This window comes from Pseudochaenichthys georgianus, chromosome 13 (genome assembly GCF_902827115.2).
Source record: "Pseudochaenichthys georgianus chromosome 13, fPseGeo1.2, whole genome shotgun sequence".
NCBI lineage: Eukaryota > Metazoa > Chordata > Actinopteri > Perciformes > Channichthyidae > Pseudochaenichthys > Pseudochaenichthys georgianus.
The window spans coordinates 24,736,827-24,757,513 of NC_047515.1; the positions used below are offsets into that span (position 1 = coordinate 24,736,827).

The 20,687-nt window shown below is 42.6% G+C and overlaps 1 protein-coding gene across 1 annotated transcript in view; it reads right to left on the reverse strand.

The window, feature by feature from the left end:
- Window positions 1–202: 202 nt before the first annotated feature.
- ppp1r37 (protein phosphatase 1, regulatory subunit 37) overlaps window positions 203–20,687 on the reverse strand; it is a 46,697-nt gene continuing 26,212 nt past the window's right edge. The window contains exons 3-13 of the mRNA XM_034097081.1: window positions 12,550–12,595; window positions 12,338–12,438; window positions 9,728–9,847; window positions 7,084–7,234; window positions 6,793–6,948; window positions 5,921–6,033; window positions 3,998–4,139; window positions 3,744–3,910; window positions 1,492–3,199; window positions 1,292–1,377; window positions 203–1,004 (exon numbers count right to left, since the gene is read on the reverse strand). Of these exons, the coding sequence (XP_033952972.1) occupies window positions 1,301–1,377; window positions 1,492–3,199; window positions 3,744–3,910; window positions 3,998–4,139; window positions 5,921–6,033; window positions 6,793–6,948; window positions 7,084–7,234; window positions 9,728–9,847; window positions 12,338–12,438; window positions 12,550–12,595 (2,781 nt within the window). The 3' untranslated portion in view covers window positions 203–1,004; window positions 1,292–1,300. The remainder of the gene's footprint in view (window positions 1,005–1,291; window positions 1,378–1,491; window positions 3,200–3,743; window positions 3,911–3,997; window positions 4,140–5,920; window positions 6,034–6,792; window positions 6,949–7,083; window positions 7,235–9,727; window positions 9,848–12,337; window positions 12,439–12,549; window positions 12,596–20,687) is intronic.

Sequence of the window (20,687 nt, forward strand, 5' to 3'; positions counted from 1 at the left end):
GGGGGGGGGGGGAGGAAGAAGGGGGGGGGGGGGGAGGAAGAAAGGGGGGGGAGACCATATCAGATATTTCACTTTCCCACAAGTTCTGGGTTTTTCAGCTGGGAGCAAAATGGCCGACTTTCAGGAAGGGTTGTTTTGTTATATTAGTGTAGAGACCGTTTCAGCTCCTCCACATCTGAGGGGGACGCTGATTCCTGAGGGGCCAAAGTGAGCAAAGGGGGAGAAAACAGATGGGGGGGAGGTCACTTTGGCAGAGTTTCTTATTTTTTTCCAGAAGGGGCAGAAATGGCCGGGGGAGTAGGGGGACACAGACATAAAACGCTGACATTTAAACAGACATATTAACACCCCCCCCCCTTAGATATAAAAGCCTCTGACAGCGACATACTTCCCCCTCTAAACACACGCAGGTCCGCTCAGCAGGGTCCGTTATTTTGTCTCGTGACTGTGCCATCAACCCCACTTTCCTCTCATTGCCGATATATCTTTGTGTCTTATGAGGAAAAAAAACAAACTTTAATTGCTAGATATTTTACCGAGTACAGTGGAGATCTACACAAGAGGGCAAGACGAGGGCTGTGAGGAAGGTCTGTTCTGTCTTTGGCTAGTGTTTTATCCCCCAGCTGTCTTTGCTCTCACGTACAGGCGGCTGCTTGGGTTTAAAGATTGCAGATTGACAAAATGTAGTGATGACAGTGTGATTTTATTCCTTTACCCCCCTCATCCTCATAGTGTGCATATGTATGTGTTTCAGTGGTTGATGTAGTGTGGACGTGAAAGGTTCCTTATTGGTCACAGCAAAGCTCCAAAGTAGATTTGAGTCCTCCTGTGTCTTTCCATGATTCGCTTGTGTAGAGATTCGGCTGTAACACCAGTTCTTCTGGCCTTTGTGGAAAGGTCGTGTTGGTGGTAAAGTCAAAGGAATGACGAAAACATTGTAGGGCAATGCACGTCACGTGGTAGAGCCAGACAAACTATCCAAGTGCTTTTTGTCTTCACCGTCCCTGTGGGAGCACAAGAGAGAAGATACAGTATTTCTAATTATTCTAACAACTAAATAGCAAACATTATAATCCATGATTGATACAAATCTACTTGAGGGTAAACTGATGCCCAATCTTTGCTCACTGTAGTGTCAATTTTTTTGTAGTACATTTTTGTCTTTTATGTTACTTTAGCTGCACCAATACATGCACATTTTCTTCATATTTAGACCAATATTCAGCATGAAGACACTGATGGAGATGAACTACTTTTGAAGATTAGCCTGTCTGTACAGATAAAAGTTTACCTCACGACCTCATGGTGCGTCTCTCCCCGTCTCCAAACTGGCTTCCAGCAGCAGCTCCTCCAGCTCCTGTCCGCAGCCGACACTCACTACACACGGGACACACGGGACAAATTCAACCAAAAACATCTCCAACCTCAAACTAATGCACATGTGACTCCTCCTCCCATAATAAGCAGGGATCGGCGGTTACAGAGACTCACCGTGCTCCATCACACAGCTGCCGGGCTTTGGGCTCTCAGCGTCGAGGAGATGGAGGGAGAACTCTGGCTTCAGGCCGTTGGGTAGAGCTGAAGCGATGATCTGTTCCTCCGGGGCCTCGGCGAAAACCTCGTCCTCGTCCGCAGAGCTCTCCTCCAGTGAGTCTTCGTCTTGGACTGCAGAGACGGACTCGGCTGCGGCAGGTTCGGTCCTCTGTGAGGCGTCTCCTGCTGCAGGGTTTAACTCCTGAGCTGCTCCCTGAGAGACTTCCTCAGTCTGGACAGAGAGGACAGGCTCTACTTCCTGTTCATCGCCCTCAGTTTCCTGCTCTGGACATGGTTCCTCTTGTGTTGGTTGGCTGTCCTCTATGTCTGTTAAACTGGGTTTTGCATTTTCTGAAAGGTTGGCTGGTGCTTCCTGTTCTTCCTGTAGTGGAAGTGTCTCCTTCTCTTCTTCTTCTTCCGTTTGGTTCGGTGCTTGCTGCTCCTCTGAGACAGATTCTACCTCCTCCTGTATCTCTTCCTGCTGCTGCTCTGTTTGAACCGCAGGGATACTAGTCTCAGTTTGACTCGGTTCCTCTAACAGTTTACACTCTCCTTCTGTTCTCCCTGTCTCACCCTCTAAACGGCCTTCCTCTTCCTTCCCCTCCTCTCCTTCCTCTTTTCCTTCTTCACCAGTGGGCTCATGTGTGAAGTCTTTAATGCTCTCTGCCTCCTCCTCAGTGGGCTGAAGCGCTGCCTCCTGCACTGATGAGGAATCTGAAGGCAGAGCTGGTGCTTGTTGACTTGGGTCGGTCTCCTCTGGATCTAAAGTGCTGGCTGTCACCTCCTCTGAGGGCGGACTCGTAGACTCTGACTCGATCTCAGTATCTAGCGCTACAGGACTCTCCTCTGCGAGCGTACAGTCTGTTGATGGAGCAGCTGGGGTCTTCTTCACCTCCTCCTGGGTCACTTGTGTTTGGGATAAAGGCGGGGTCTGCTGTGTTGAGGGTGTGTTCACATCTACAGGCTTCTCTGAGGCCTCTTTCGGCTGGCGGGGGGCTGCAGGGGCTCTCGTCGGAGGTTGAAGAAGCTGAAGCTGCTGCTGCTCAGGGGGGCTCTCCACCCGAGTGACCATGAAGATCTTGTGCCCCCTCCCTGGACTAGAGACTGATATACAGCGCCCAGGAGAGGGAGGGGTCCCGGGGGGAACTGTTGCCTCTGTGACGGTGATGCCTGATATAACACTGGGCCCAGGGGCGGGTGAGGCAGGTGGGGGGCAGGATGTGGCTGAGGCACTGCGGGGGGGCTGGGTGGTCTGGGTTTGAGCAGAAGTCTGGCTAAAGCGAGTGGAGGAGTTTGATGTGGAAGAAGACTTCGTCACCACCTCCTCTCCGTCCTCATCATCAGTGTCCGAGTCCGAGTCCAGGATCATCTGAGGAATGCTCGTCTCGGTGCCCTCTCCTGATTGGCTGACTGTCTGTACTTCATCTCCTGTTGCTTCAACTTTTCCCTCTCCCTCTTTCCCCTTTGCGTCCCCTCTGCCCTCTGCTGCCGGCTGCTCCTCCTCTTCTTCTCTGGTCCCATCCTCTGTAGCGATTTCAGCCATGGACGCCGACTGCCTCATCATCTGCTCGGTTTCCTCCTTCTCCTTGGCCAGGATGAAGTTCCTCTTGCAGCCGTTCTGGATCTCAGCCAGCAGGGCGCGCTGGGTCTCAATGAAGCTCTTTACCTGAGGGACAAAAAATAAAGAAATGTCAAAAAAAAAAAAATGGGACACAAACCATAAGAAATCAGAATAAACAACTAAATCAAAACAAATCCTGTGTCTTTCTAGCCCTGAGGCTGCTTTAGGTCTTTACTTAAAAACATAATGCTCTTCAAAAAGCCATAGCCGACTGCGCTACGGTTACCTACGGGTTGAGGAGACTTCCAATCTCTCTCTCTCTCTCTCCTCATTTCCTGTCCTCTCCACACAGCTATTTATTAAGATACATATTTAGTTAAGACATGTTCGGACGCACGCGCGCACACACGCGCACGCGCGCACACACGCGCACGCGCGCACACGCGCGCACGCGCACACTATCTTTGGCTACTTTTTTGAGTTTGATGGAGCCGTGTTGCACTTTTGCCCCAGAAAAAAATCCCCTTGGGGAAAATAAAGTATATCTTATCTTTACTTCCCATCTTTTTTTATTTTGTTAAACAATTTTTGTTACGTCCCTTTACTTCCTCTCCTCTATCCCCTTCCCTCTGTATTTCCCCATGCTCACAGTTTCTTTCTTGGGCTCCCGGTCCAGGTCCAGGCGCAGCAGAGAGGTGTTGACTTTGAGAGCGAGCGACAGGGCCATCAGTCCGCCCGTCTTTATCTCATTCTCCCGAAGGTCCAGGCGCAGCAGTCTGGGACTCTCAGCGATGAATTCAGCCACAGCCACAGCTCCTAGAGCACAAACAACAGAAGAAAGAGGAGTTCAAAAATAGCCTAACAGCAAAACCTCCACAAAAAGTGACAGACACTAGTCCCCACCTTCGCAGGACAGTTTGGTGGAGGCGAGGCCCAGCCTGAGCACAGAGCGGTTTCCAATCAGTCCGTCTTTCAGCTTGTGGACCCCTTCGTTACCCACGGAGTTATGGCCGAGGTTCAGGGTCTCCAGACTCTGCGTGCATGGCTGAGGGAGACAAACAAACATCAGAGATATTGATGTGTTGTAATGGTGTTTAAAAAAAATAAAATGTAAAGCTATGGGAGAAGGCATTTAAGTTTTAACATTTCTGTCAGTGTGTTTCATGGTTTTCAAGAAATGTGTGTACTATCATATGAACCATTTTCAAAAGACTTTCAAATATGTAATGTATTTTATAGGGATGTAACGATACCAAAAACTCACGGTACGATAATATCGCGATAAAAAGTCCACGGTACGATATTTATCGCGATATTGAAAAATAAAGAAAAAAATGTAAAAAAAAATAATTATTCTTTTTTCTTTATTAAATAATAAATCTGATTTTTACAGCATTTTAGTAGGATAGTAGTATTTTAAAGTGTCAATATCTTTTTCAGTGTATAAGAAATGTCTATTTCTCTGTTCATTGTCAGCGTAAAGGCTTTCTTATGATACTGTTACTGTTAAATATCCAACGTCACCATCTCACGCAATGTGGAGATAACTCGCACTGTGGTTATGATTCACAGTCATGGGATGTCCTTTATCAGAATGAATAACGGTTTTAAGTGCATTTCGGTTTGTCCTGCAACATCTCACAACCATCAGCCTTAGACAAATTACTTGGGAAGAAATCTCCAGTATATACACAACCATGATGTGTTACGGGAACACTTTCATGCGTCATAATTCTCCATACATAACATCTAAGAGGTTGAAAGCATTCATTTGGCTGTTTTTGTTTGGTAAAATCATTTCAGCTCTAGTGATTTCTCTAAACATGCAGAATTATAGGCATTCAATAATCGCTTCCAAACTTGCGAGTTGGTTCTAATAATACGACACAACCGTATTAAAATGGCCGACTTAATGTAGACGCTGTCCTACCAAAACAATGACTAATTGTAATTGATTATCTGTCAGACTGCTGTGAATTCAAAACAAGAGGATGAAGAGAAATGGAACACGCTCCCAACTGTTCACTGAGTGTCACACGTATTACTGAGGAGGCCACGCAGAAATGTCCAGGAGAAGCAGACATCACAACCCCTATCTAGACTGCAGAGGCATCCCTCACCTCACAGCTGTCACTCACACGTTTACACAGGTTAATCAGGTAATGGTTTCTCTAGTGAAATGCATACATGAGTCATTCATCTAAGAATCAAAGACGTTTGTTTTGAACAAGATCTATCAGACACTAAGGAGGTTTAAAAGAAACATGATCAAATAATGTGTTCAAATCAGATTATCCCTTTGTTTTACATTGACATTAATGTGGAGCAGCTTCACTCTCTGTTGTCAGTGAAACTGTGTATGTGTGTACAGGGCTTTTATTGTGAAAGGTAAGAGCAGTTAATGGTTACTGTGATGATCTTTACAAGGTGGGATCAACTAACGAGTTAGCCGTCTTGGTTCAGACTACAGATCATTGTGTTATTTTATTGCCTTCCGAAGCAAAGACTTAACTCGAGCGCTATCTTCCTTTCCCAGAAGTCAAGAGTGGGCTTAAAGTGCGGCTAATAGGGAACAAATATAAATGCTTATGATGTCATTATTCTACAGCAATTTCAGTGTGCAAACAACATTTATTTTATAATGCTACAGTAAGGAAAAAAACTGCGTTTTCCTTTTTTTGGTTTTAAGTGGTAAAAACTCACATTTGATTCATCTTAAAGCATCTGATAAGTGAGTGTGTGAGTGGATGTATTGTCCCACAGTGTGTGTGTGTGTGTGTGTGTGTGTGTGTGTGTGTGTGTGTGTGTGTGTGTGTGTGTGTGTACCAGTGCAGCAGCGAGGTAGCCCATGCCATTGTGTGTGAGCTGGTTGTTCCATAGCACCAAAGTGACGAGGCCTTTCCTCTGCTCTTTTAGCCCTTCACACACGTAGGCCAGACCTGCGGTGACAAACAGAGGCAGACACATTTAGTACATCTGTGTTTAAAATATCAACAACATATCATGAGAATTATAAAAAATGTGAAGTGTTCTGGTCCACTAGCAGCAGCTTGAGTGCACTTTTGCATTGCTTTGTAGAAGAAAAACATTAGTTATTTTAAACAATTTTGATGCGCTCAGCTATTCTGTAACACAACAACAACAACATCACATCCTATGTATTTGCATGCAGAAGTGCTGAGTCTGAGAAGAAGAGGGAAAATACTGTATTTATTGGTGGAAAAGTTTAAGAGAAAGCAAATAAAAGGGCTAAATGTAATACTTTGCTGTTTTGCTGAGAGGCAAAAAAGTAAGTTAATCATATTGTGAATTTCAATGAAACCAAATCATTATAACAAAGTTAGACTGGTGATGTGTTTAACGCAGTGAACAGATGATCAAAATCCTTATTGCTTTGTGCTGCAGCTATAGAATACACAGAGGCACATTTTAAACATCTGAGGTCAAGGCCCACTGGTTTCTATTCCCCTGCATGCCACAATACTGTGTATAAAAACATGCTCATATGTAGAGTAATGAGTATTTATGTATCTGTACAATACTTGCATGGGTTTTATTATGTTGTGTTTGTTATATTATTTTGCATTTATGTGGGTCAATATACTATAATTTTATCTCAGTTTGTGAACAAGGCAATTAATAAACACGTCTTTTTAACCAAATAACGCAAACTAAAAACGTGCTACAGTGCATTGTACCAGAGTCCAGGATGTGGTTGTTGCGCAGGTCCAGGATCTGAATGTTGTAGTTGAACTTGAGTAGGTTGCCGAGTTGAGCAGAGTCCTGCAGGCCGTTGAGCTTGTTGTCTGCCAGGTACAACTCCCGCAGGTTCATGTTCATCTTCAGAGCCGTGGCTGTCCGGAAGAATACATTATAAAAAGGTAAGGTGCAGGAAGAAGAAATACAAAATGTCAGGAACAGAGGAACACATTCAGAAATGGGGATTATCAAACACTGGGTTGAAAGAGAAAGCACTCTGGGAATCTTACACAGTAACATGAGCGGTCTGCCCGACAGACCGGCGTTCTCCAGGTGGAGCACTGCCAGGCTGCCGCTGATTCTGAGCGCTCGTGCCACAAAGGGAGCCGAGTGGTCCAGCAGAGGAGTGTTGCGTGCATCCAGGTACTGCAGGGAGCTCGTCTGAGGGGGAAACACCAGCAGATATTCATTTACCATGCAGGATTAAAGTTGCCAAACTCTTCTTCTAACCTACAAAGCACTAAATGGAAAGGCACCATCATACATAAAAAGATCTTTTAATCCCCTATTGTCCCTCTAGGCCATTACGCTCCAAGAGTGCAGGTCTTTTAGTAACTCCCAGAGTCCGGAAACCAGATCAGGAGTCAGAGCTTTCAGTTACCAAGCTCCCTGGCTCTGGAACCAACTTCCTGTTTTTATTAGGGAGGCAGACGGTGTCCAACATTTTAAGAGCTCGTCGAAGACTTTCCTTTTTAATAAAGCCTTTATACTTGGAGCTGGTTTTAGATTTCCCTATGTTTGTCATCCTGACTCCATTTTATTGGTATATTATTTAATTGTTTTTACTGTCTTTTTGTTGTATTTGATCTCGTTATATATTTATGTGGTTCTTAGGTTCAATAAAACATGTATACAGACAGAGAGTACATTCAACAAGTGAAATGGAGATTGATATGAGCGTGTTTTGAGGATTTTAAGCAATCAAGTATGACATTAGGTGACCTATAACACCTGGCTAAAACACAGAAATATCCTTTGTCCTTTATTCCTAATCCTGTATAACCTCTTGTTAGCCGTGATAACAGCGTTAACCACTGAACAGTTAGGAGTCAATCAGATTCCATAAGTTAAACATTATCAAATGAACACTGTTGCCTCGATGAAAGAAGTTCAATGTTGGTTTCCATGTGCTACATCCTCTGCCTCCCGCAGGGAAACAAAGACACTCTTGTCAAAGTATAAGTGCGTTAAGATCTATTGGGCTTTACTGAAATGAGCTACTGTGGCTTTTTATTGACCGGCAAACTACACGCTGGTGTCTGCTCTTCATTAATCATGAGGCTGGTAAGAGTGTAAAGGAGTGCTGTTTATAAACCCTGATCAGATGAGAAATGAGCTTCTCACGCAGTCATGGTTGTGATTAAAATACCACTGAGGTTCGGTTATGTATAATTAGTTCCTGTGATTATTAATTGGTTGTTTTCCCTTCAGGAAGAACTACATCTTAGATAAACAAATAAATAGGCCACAATATATATAAATAATAAAGACTGACAAGTAATTTGTGGTTTGGCAAACAGATTAATGTTGTTCACTGCCGTGCACAACACAAAACACATCCACAGCTCCACAAGCTAGCTCCCTAATATACTTTACATTATCTTTTTATTGATTTAACATTTGGTTTAGTATTGTTCTTTACAAGTATCATCTAACACTTCTTCTTACACCTGGAAATCACAGTATTTGTTTGACTTCACCACCCTCTCTATTCGTCTGAAACAAAACAACAAGTTCCTTCACATGGTTCGTTTCACAAAATCTAACCAGCAGCTGTTGGTATCGATGTGTCTTCCCACACATTTTGCTCGAGAGGTTGAATTAATGTGTTTGCATGGAAAACCATTTGAATATCGACATCAGTGATGATTGATGTTGAGGAGCATCACAACTGGCACATGATAGACGTGAGGAGCAAGCGAGGACAGCTTGAAACCCTTATGTCTGAGTGCTGACAGAAAACAGCCCAGCAGGAATTTAGCCAGAGATAAAAAAACTATGATTAGATCGATCTACTCTCCTGGGCACAGAGCTACTAACTGAAGTAGAGACTTAACGTCAGAGGTAGTTGGGACAATACTGTACACCTTCTTTTCGGCAAAACAAAATGACATAGGATAAAGTATTCGGCCTTGCCACTGAAGAAGACAAACACTCAGACCGGTGTACTTTTTCTTTTACCTAGAATTGTCCGCTATAACTCTCCCCTTTGAGGAAAGAAAATCACTTTCATAATCCTGTTTACTCTAATTTAGCACAAAAGGGGCTTGAAATGGTTGTATGCCACTTTCTAAGAATACGGGAGGCGTGTGGCGTAGTGGGTTGTCCGTAGGTGTTCGGATCAGGGGGTCACAGGTTCAAACCCCGCTGCAGCATGTCGTTGTGTCCCTGGGCAAGACACTTCACCCCAAAGTGCTCCTGTGGGGATTGCCCACAGTATTGAGTATGTAAGTCGCTTTGGATAAAAGCGTCTAACAAGTGACATGTAATGTAATGTAATATACATTAATAAACGCATGACACTGACCCTCGTGGTCAGTTATGAAGCGACCTGCAACTGTTGAAACTGATATTATTCGTTGTAGGAATCCAAAATTACACCAAATAGCTACAACAATGTGCAGAACAGTAGTTTTCTTATTCTGTACATATTACACCAAATGGTAGCATTCATAACGTTTATGTGTTTGGTTTTGTATTTAAGAACGAATTTAGTGTTTTTTACATCATAAAAAAAAAATCCTGGGACCATTTTGGGGTAAAAGTGTCCTCACTTTTGGATTGGAGTACTTTGTTGATCCATAAATAAATCATATCCTTTCCCATCATGTCCCTTTTCTCTGCAGACGATGTTTTCCACTGATGGTCTCTCACCTTTCTCATCATGTGAGCTGCGGCCTGCCATCCCCGGGTGCCGATGTGCTTGTTGGAGGAGATGTTGAGATGTGTGGCGGACTCGTAGTACTCGATCATGTCAAACAGAGCTGACGCACCCTGAGGAGCACAGACGGAAAATAAGGGGAACATATGAATTACATTTCAGATTGAAATCATACAGTTTTAAACAAAGTCGCCGTGTCAAAGTCCTTGAAGGGATGTTAGGTGATATAATGTGGAGCAGCTGTAGTTGCCACGGTAACAGTCCCTGGGAGTAGGTGAGGTACGGTCTATAGTTGCAGATAAAAAGTCAGTGGACCTTTGAAAAAACGGCTACCATCTTCTAGATATCATTCGGAATGAAAGTGAGTAGGGCTGTGACTGACTTACTTTCACTATTGATTAATCAGCAGAAATTTCCCTCGATTAATTTTTTTGTATTAAAAGTAATTGAACATTCGGCAAAGATTTCTCACTATTTTTCTTTCTTTGTCAGATCAACGGTCCATTCATGACCCCCAAAAGCTTAACATCCTTACATTTTGAGAACCAGCAAATATTTGCCTAAACATGACAAGTTAACTATAACAACAGTTGCCCATGTGTTTAATGTTGTATTTGTTGTATTTAACCAATCAATTGTTTAAAGCTATGTTCACTGCATTTATGACACGCCTTGAAATTGTGCAACAACTTGGTGCATGTCGTCTTGTTTGGCAAAGGAGCAGATTAAGGATTTAAGTCGATTGTCAGGTGATGCATTCAAAGGCCTCATGTGATCACAGTGGTTTAATCTCGTTATAGTTGTGGTAGTGGGGATGCATCTCTCTCATCTATCACAGACTACGTGAAGGTGTTGACACTGGACACTTTTGTTTTTTTCTCAACAAGTTATTAGCATGTTTTAACAGTAAAATTAGCTATTGGGTCTTGAGCAGTCATGAGAGGATTATTTGTCCATTGCGTCTTCACACAGCCACAGCTAAAACCTCAACACATCAAAAACCAAAAGCCAGAGGTGAGTTCTCTCCCGTGCAGCCAATGGCAAAATGTGACTAGCAGATTAAGAAGGGAGTATGAGTGTATCCTCCACTGAAGCTGATGAGAAGTAACACAATCAGACAGGCTGCAGCATTGCGTCTCATAACCTTTCCCTTTTGTGTGTGTACACTTGGAGACTATACACAAGTGTGTTTATCTAAAGGGTGGGAGAAGATTAGTCACAACCAGCCAAATAAAGGACAGTCTGTGTTAATGCTCCCTTAAGCTTCTTAAAACATATCTTCAAAGCTATTTCTCTTGCTTTCATCCTCCCATATCATTCCCAACAAGACGCTGTTACTGTTGCTCTGCCAAATCACACTGTATGTCTGTCACTCCCATCTTCTCGCTTTCCCATTTGATTCGTCTTCTATCTCTCATGACTCATTTTCCCCATAAATTCCTCTTCTCCTTTCAGAGTTTAATTCAAACTGAGCCCGAAGGGAGACACTTGTCAGACTGTTCTATGATGACTCAGTCACTGGCTCAATTATCTCATTCATGTATATTTCCGGGGCAGAGCTTCATGTTGGTGGAAACAAGTGCATACGTCACTCTGCATTTGTTGAGATTATGTGAAGCTCTGGATTGTGTTGAAAAAAGTATATGTAAATAAGTAATATATAATGAAACCAATTAAGACTTCCGACACTTCAATTCTCTAGTGATTGGTTGCAAGTGGAGTATAATTACACAATAAAATGTACCTGCATGCGACTGTGCAAAGCCGGACATAAATTCACCTCGACGGGGTGCTATATTTGTCCATCCCATGTTCTGAGGCTGGACTATACCAGATAAACCATATACACATCCAGCCATCCATCTCAAGTCTAACACAAGTAGAGAACACGTGGCTTGAAACCACAACTAAACATTTATAAGTGAAATAGTAGAATACCATCTGCAGTGTGTATCCTGGTACATGGCAAAGAAAAGAAAAAAACGTTATTAACTTTCCTGTAAAAATTAGGAAACACCTATATGACAGTTTCAAGGCAATGTGGCAGCTGACCAAATTATCCTTTGATAACAATTATAACTAAAGCTACAAGCTAACAAGCTGCAGGAAATGAGGGCCTGAATGAGTTCTGCAGCAAACGGGTGAAAGTACTGACATTTCTTTGCCAGGAATAGAATAATGAGCAGTCATTAAAGTGACCCTTCCTACCCTAAAGAAACGTATCCTATGTGGCACTGGTTTAAAGCAGAGCCCCTGTCTGTGCGTCATGTGTATTTGGAGCTTTGTGTGAAAGGAAGTAGCCAAGGCCTGTGTCCCTCTGCCCCACACTGTGTCTGTCTGTCTGTGCGTGTCAACAGCCCAAACGTCCCTAATGGTGTTTACACAAGTGGACATCTGGAGTAATCAGAAAAGCCATGGCAAACACCCGACATCCTGCCAGTACAGAGTGAAAAAGAGGATCAGCATGCGACCGGGGGCAGAAACAGAAGACAGAGAGAAAAGGTGTGAGTTATCGATGAAAGATGGAAGTATGCTAGCTGCACTGAGGAAGATGAAGGACGGGAATGGGATGGAGACAGTTTTCAAAGACAGGATCTTCTTACATCTTCTTCCAGGTTGGTCTGCTCCAGGTCTATCACTTTAAACTGGACCCTCTTCAAAATCTCCTCCAGAGACTCACATGCTTTGTAGTCCAGCTTCTCACCTAAAGACATACATTGATAAAGTGAATCTCCCAATTTAGTAAAAAGATGTCTTGGTATCTGTTGATTCCCACAAGTTGAATTTAAAGTCAAGCTGATGTATTAGCGCTTACCTTTTAGATCCAAGCATTCATTGCGCTGAGTCAGGTCTTTCAGTTCCTGCAGAAACAAAAAGAAGCAGTGTCAGTACGAGTTGAGTTTGTGTATCACTCAAAGTAAGCAAACTTTTCACGTGTTGAAACTTTCACATCACACAGGAGGAAATGCATTAGTGCTGGGGCTTAAACACAGATCTAAGATAAACTTTTAGTGCAAAGACAAGCATCTGGCCTTAAAGCACCTCAACTATCTTATGCCAATGAGCATGTGTGTTCAACTTGACCATGACATGTATCCTGTCATGTACTCTGACACCACAGAAAGATATTTCGCCTCTTGTCCTGGTAAAACATGCAACCAGCCCAACAACATAGAGTGCTGCTCTAAAAACTATGTACCAGCAAATCCCTCTCTCTAGTCCACTGCCCGGCGCATTCAGCATGAACCCGATAACCTCTGCCCTCGTGCCAGACTGCCATCCCTAGTCTGTGCGTGTCTGAACATACGGATGAGGGTCCAGCTGTATAGACCTGTATGGCCTCCTGCATGACTCAACAATGCTCAAAAACATGATCATGCTGTGTGATGAAACATTTCAAAAGCTTCTTATTACACTGAGCAGGAAACACTATGATACTAAATGTAACCGACTGTAGTAGTCATGAAGATAATTCATCTATGAAACCGACTGAATCATTCACTCTCGGAAGCATTACATGAGAAACCATAAATGGAACATTTCTCCAGTGTTTTCTCACTACCTTCTGTGAAATATGGTTTAATCAAAAACTCTGGATGTTCGTCATTAACCAGATGGTGTTGAATATGTCAATACATCCTGACGCACATTTTAGGAAATTTCACAGCAAGCAGTCTTTGTTTGATTGGAGCATCTGTCAGTGAGAATGACTTATCAGTGTAAATGCCTCCCTGACAAAACCCAAAATAGTGCATGACGCATTGTGTGCCTCTGCACAAGTGGTGGTATGTGTGTGTGTGTGTGCCTATTGTGGGTGGTGGACACCATCAAGCAACTGTTCTGACCTTGTTCTTTAGATTCTGTGCTTCTATGTTATACATCTTCACTGTTTTCTTCAGTTTTTTACTTGATCAAGTTTGTTATAGTTAAATAAGCTGCTTCAAAACCAATTTCCTTAGCCTGAAGTCAATAAAGAAACGTGATATACTCGGGGTGTATAGAAAACACAGGTGGAAATGGATGACATAACTTCCTGTGACTGTACAGTTTAAGCTTGGCATAGACTGTACGATTTCAAACCATTTCTGACCTTTTCTCAAGGCTTAAATCGTACAGCAGTGTGCGAAAAAGTACACGTCCCACCGTCCGGGACGTGTTATTTACAATATCGGACAAGTAGATCCTTCAATTGACTTGTCCGGCGGACAAGTGACGCTTTTCGGCCTGATTTATTGACAAATTATTGATACATTCAGTTTACAAAAGGCAGAACTCATTCGCAAATTGTACGTGCCCGCCATTGTTCGTTTAGAAATGTTAGTTTCGGTTCTGCTTGTCGATTCCTAAGGAAATGCATCTCGCCGCTTTCTGTACAGTTAGACGGGGGCGGGGCGGAGCGGGGTGGGAACAAATAACAATTGTCCGGTACCGGGATTAATAAGAGTTGTGAGGACAGGAGGCGAGGCCGAGCCCCGCGGACCGCAGCTCTCTCTCTCTCTCTATGCTCCGTATCAGCTGATCGCTGCGCGGTGCAGCTCAGCGTCTTTCTCTCTCTTTCTACACACACTCTTTCTGCCCGTTTAACAGCCTAATCTTTGTCAAACTTTCTTATGTTCTTTCTCTAACACATAATGAAGGTTATTAAGCGTTTTAACTCCTATGTTGTTAATATTGCCCGCCATTTCCTTTATGAAGTAGCCTCCCTGTCTGTGTCCTCGCCCTGTCCTCACATTCCCGGACCCCCAGACTCGGAGGAGCACAGGGATGTCAGTATTGTTTATGAAGCAGGGTATAGAAAGTACATTATTGAAATGAAAATACTATTTATTTACTTTTACAAACAGTGAGCAGCTGCAGCATGTGTATTGCAGGCAGGGCCGCCCCTGGCCAACTTGGGGCCCCAAGTGACATTGTGAGATGAGGCCCCCCCCCCAACCGACAGGAGTTAACTTTTTTTTTTTCTTCGAAACAAAGTAGGCTAATATAATAATATAAATATAATTCCTGTTTATTATTATTATCAACACTTTTGTATGCAGTGAGGTAAATGGTTGTGCATGTATGTCGTTCAGTATGCGTTTACAGGTGAATACGTCTGCATTTCCTGCCAAATACTATTCTCAAAAAAATTAAAATATAATTAATGCAAATAAACAACTTCTATTAATAATAGCGGCCCTGATTGCAGGACATGTGTAAGCGTGCAAGCATCTTTGAGTTGTAGAAAAGCGCTAGGCCTCTAGGCTATACATCTAATGTGTCATTATTATTATTATTATTATTATTATTATTATATGTCCTATGTGTTGGACATGTGTGGTTGGACTCTGTCTCACAGGCAGGTTGCAGTGTAACATCAGAGGAGACTGGGCCAACTGTACATTCTCAAACTGCACCACTTAGAACTAACTAAACAATGCAGAGATTATTTTTATATAATTGTATTCAATAACCGAAAGAAATTAAACAGTATGAAGTGATTTGTAAATAGGAATACAGATTTTACTTAATGTTTTCATAAATATATTTTTCTCCCAGTTTGTCATGGGACTTATTTTTACCCTCTCAAAGAACCGGAATCGAGAAACAAAAATAACCGGAATCGAAAAGCAGAACCGGAATTGTTAAAATCCAAACGATACCCAACCCTATGTGTGATGCATTAAAAGCTTACCGCTCACTTACGTTAGCGGTGTCGTAAAAACCGTAGGAAAATGTAAAATACGATGGCGAAGAAGAAGATTCCAGTGGCCCCACATTTTTGTCCATTCTGGACAAGTGAAAAATGTATTCGGACAAGTAAATTGCCAAACTCACTTGTCCATGGACAAGTACTCTGTAAAAACTTTTTCTCACACTGTACAGTGTATACTGCAGAGGTGTGGACTCGAGTCACATGACTTGGACTCGAGTTAGAATCGAGTCACCAATTTGATGACTTGAGACTCGACAAAATCACAAAACACTTGCGACTCGACTTGGACTTGAACACCAATGACTCGGGACTTGACTTGGACTTGAGCCGTCTGACTTGAGGTGACTTGATCATTTAATTCAGAGGTCTCCAACATGCCGATCGCGAGCTGCCACTAGAAGAAAAGACTTCCGTCTGGGAGAGCAGAATCTTCAGCCGCTTCTACTCTTGCTGAGAATCCTTGCAGGCAGGGGCGGGACTTTATTTAGCTGGGCCACCAAGCGGCCAATCATATGCGAGGACACACTAGGATCATACCATTATGTGAAAGAAGGGTGGGGGGCACAGAAGGTGTAGTGGTACAGGCCAGCTGCACAGAGCGACGGGGAGACGGATTGGAAAAAGTCAAGAAATTAGCGAAAACCGAAAAAAGAAGCAGCATCTGGCTGCATTTCAATGATATTGGAGATAGCAAAGCTGAGTGCAGGATTTGTAAAATGAAAATAACCTTTTTTGGTTACCTTTTTTTTTTTATAATCACTCAGGATTTACTGTCAGAGGTGGGAGAAGTTCAGATCTTGTACTTGAGTACAAAAGCACCAGAGTGTAGGAATACTCGGTTACAATAAAAAGTCCTGCATTCAAAATGTTACAAGTAAAAGTAGAAAAGTAATGGCATCAAAATATAGTTAAAGTACCACCTGCAGAGGGATCTAGATTCAGGTGTTCTTTTCCTGGCTGCACATTATCCCTGGCTTAAAGATAGATTGTGGGTCCCTTACAACATGTTGTACACAGTGGAAATAAACATTCTGGTCACCTCAACATCAGGGATCGTATACATTAAACTCCTTCTGAATCAAACCGTCACGGTAGCCTTAACTTACTGATCCCTCTTAAAATAGAAAAAAACACGTTACTTTACCAGCAGAGAGAAAATGGATTATTAAATTATTAATGTGACTAATAAAGAGCAGTTTGATTATTAAGTATATTCTGTTGATCGATGTCATTACATTTGGTGAAAAACACATAATGACTTGTTTATGACTCGTTTTGTCAAAGTTTAGGACTTGGACTTGACTTGAACTTGCCCATCCTGACTTGAGACTTGACTTGGACTTGAAAAACAATGACTTGGTCCCACCTCTAGTATACTGAGCTTTTGTCCAAATGTATGAGCAGGCCTTTCCATAATCCACGCCCCTTAAAAGGTCTCCTTTAAAAGGTCCTACCTTACAACCATAGAGAGAACGAGTTAGATAGAAAGTCTAATGTTGTGTTAATGTCAGTTTGATTTTTAGATCATCACAAAGACGGGAACAAGCTATCCTGGCTCTGTCTGAAGGTACAATCTACTAACACCTCACAATTTCTAATTAAAGAGACAAGTTAACATTCAATGCCAATTTGTAAAAAGTACAATTCATTCATTCAGTGGTGCATCAGCGTTCTATCATCTAATCCACACGGACTCCGTCACGATTGGTTGTAACTGCCGGTCTCAGACATCTGTCAGCAGCAGCAGGCTAACCTGCCTCCATCAGGCTAACCTGCCTCCATCAGGCTAACCTGCCTCCATCAGGCTAACCTGCCTCCATCAGGCTAACCTGCCTCCATCAGGCTAACTGACAGTAGAAATGTCATAAACCAAACTTGTTTTATTGTGGCTCCACAAGAAGAAACCAACAACTTTAGACAAACTGGGAGCTTTGATCAATTATTGCATATATGGCTAATAAATTCAAAACATTCTTAAATAGGAATATTTAGGAAATGTGCAGATTAAGATTCATCAAACCCATCAAAATAGACATGAAGCAACAAATTCCAATCTCAATTAAATGAACATGTCTGTTCTTGGAGATGCACAAAGTGGACCAAAACACTTCTAAAAATGCCTTTCGCAGTTGAGTGCAACACATTGAAAACACAATTTTAGCTGCTTGCCTTAGAAATGGTTTATCAGTCTGTCTAGACGACATCAAAGGGTCCACTTGCTTAATATAGATGCAGCCTGCATGACCTTCACATTGTGTCTCTAATGAAAATGTTAATATGTCTCACTGCTTGAATGCCATAATAAAAGCAGGAGACTCTGCAGAATGTGGATGTTGACAAGTCTCAAAATGTTCATGCACAGCTAAATATATTAACACATTTTGCATAGAGTTACAGTATACTCTCTGCAAAACAAAACTACCTCCTTCCAGATGAGCCACGATAGAGGGAGCAAGTTCCGGGACATTTAGAGGAATAAAGCGTGCACATGGGCTGCGTGTGAGTCATTGCATAACAGGGAAACCACTTGTCCCTGAGGGAATTGCTGCAGCAGAAATGTGACACAAGGCTACCAAGTGTCCGGGTCTTAAGACTGTTGGGAGTAACTGCGGAGCAGGCATTCAACATGCAGCTTCTAAATAGTGACCCTTATAAAAACACACAGAAACACAAACAAACTACCAGAAATGTACATAACCTATTGGGCCCCTGGAACACTGCCACACGTACAGCGCAGTTGGACTTAATAAAGAAAGTATTTAGTGTAGAGGAAAAAAAACTGTAAAAGGCGGAGCTAAACCCCCCTCACACTGGTCAGCCATTTGGTCTGACTGGCTTGTTTATGTGGCTTAGAAGAACGCAAGGATGACTAAGCACGCAGACATGAGAGGGGGCAGCAGTGGACCAGAAGACTACAGAGGCAGCGAGGGATGGACGGAAGCCAGACATGAGCAAACATGAGCAATCACCAAGCATCACAGCCTCTTGTGCTTTTCCACAAGTAACTGAGACTTCTTTCTCTCAGCTGACCAGGCGTGTGGAGACTTCATGCGGAGTCTCTCTCGGATCACAAATGTGTTCCCTTCAACATCCCCTCACACACATGGACACACACCTGCAGGTGCACATGTGCAGATCTCCAGTGGAGAGGCCCAGTTAAGGGGTTTAAGAGTGTGTGATGCAGCAAATGTACATCAGAAGAGAAGCACTGCCACTCCTCCATCTGACTAGAGGGGAATTGGTTAACGGGATGTTCAAACACAAATACCAGCAGATAACAGGCAGCTATCGGTTTACATAAACACAATTCTGATTATCGAATATATGTACATTACATTTACAGAATCACTGGGGTATTTATTTAATTGGATGGATATCCTCGTGGATTCATCTTCCTAATACACACATGCATTTCCAAACATTTGGACTACCTATGTTGCAAATGTATTATCTTTTCAATTTACACACGGCATCTATTGCACGTCTGTCCGTCCTGGGAGAGGGATCCCTCCTCTGTTGCTCTCCCTGAGGTTTCTCCCATTTTTCCCTTTAAACTGGGTTTTCTTCGGAAGTTTTTCCTTGTACGATGTGAGGGTCTAAGGACAGAGGGTGTCATATTGTCATACTGATATTCTGTACACACTGTGAAGACCACTGAGACAAATGTAACATTTGTGATATTGGGCTATATAAATAAACATTGATTGATTGATTGATTGATTGATTGATAATAAAATCTTTTTTAGACAGAGGCTTTCATTTGAACAGATTGTTATTTCTTTTGACACTTTAGACCATTTGGTACGGCCCTCGAGGTCATTTATAAACACACGCAAAAAAGAAAAAAATTAAAGAAATCTAGACCGCAAAAGAATGAAACAAGCGAGTGCCTGTTTTTCCTGGCCAAGGACAGGTTCCTTGAACACAACACGAGCCTAACATGGTATATGTCTCGTCTGACAGGGATGTAGCGCTGACGGAGAGCACCAGAACGCCGCTCCGTACACATGCCGCAGTTTTTGCGTGGCTGTGTCTTTAGCTGAAAGCCCGGTGGCGATCTGCTCATCTGTCATACTGATCATACAGTCAATAACTTTGTTTTTATTAGCATCTGGTTAGCTAGCTATGCTAACGAATATAAGAAGCTTTTTCTACAACCAGTGAGGTAAAGGCACATCTTTATATGATTGCAGTACTTAATTCAAGCGGTAGTTTTAAGTTATGGACAGTATACCTTGAGGTCATGCACCCGACAAGCATTTGAAATATTGTCTGTCTCACATGGCTTGTCTCCGTCTGGCCACAAAAAACAGGAAACTTGCTCCCATTGCTTCAAGAAAACTCTACTAAAACTCTCTTATATATATACAAAACATGGACCATCCTCTAGCATCAGGTTACCAACATCATTAAAAGTGGGTAACAACAAGTGGACAGTTTTAGGTTGTCATTCTGCTTTACGTGACAAAAAAGCTTGAAAAAGTTAGCATTTGAACATATTAATAATCACAATACAGATAAAGGACATACAAAAGCACACGTTTGGAAGGGGTACAAAGAAACAGCCCTGAGGCTTCCCCCACTGGTTTTGAAGAACTGCTTGAGGGATTAAGAGACACATGACTGTGCCGGCTAACCGACAAGAGAAGTAAAAAAAAGACATGAAACACTCATCTGTCTGTTGGGAGTAACAACCACTCTAGGCTCACCTCCACTGGATACTATCGTAGCACCTGACCAGAGTCATGCCATGGTGCATCATGTCGTGCCTTCAAACCACATTACTTGCCTTTAAAGTGCTTTCCTCACCAGAAGCAAAGGTTTAGGGTGTAGTAATAACCAACCTCACAAATAAAAATCGTTTTCAATTACAGCAGTTGTAATAACTCTACAACTTATTGTTGTTATTGTTGGCTTTACCAGGACTTCCGTACAGTTTCCAGCCAGCTGCACAATGCTGACTCAACTGGACTAGTATCTATTATCATACATGTTGTACAGCTTTGTGATATACGTAGTTATTCGCACTTCAGAGGTTTGGACTTTGCCCAGCTTGTACACTCTAGAGCAGGGGTGGGGAACCTTTTTCCTCTCAAGGGCCATTTCAATTTTTACAATATCCTCCGAGGGCCGCATACAAGTTATTGACCTCTGCTTAAAAATACTAAAATCACAGATTAATTTTGCCTTTCTTTCATGCGGTGCAAAGAAAACGCAACCTCTTAATCCAGATATCTTACCATGACTCGCGCACGCAT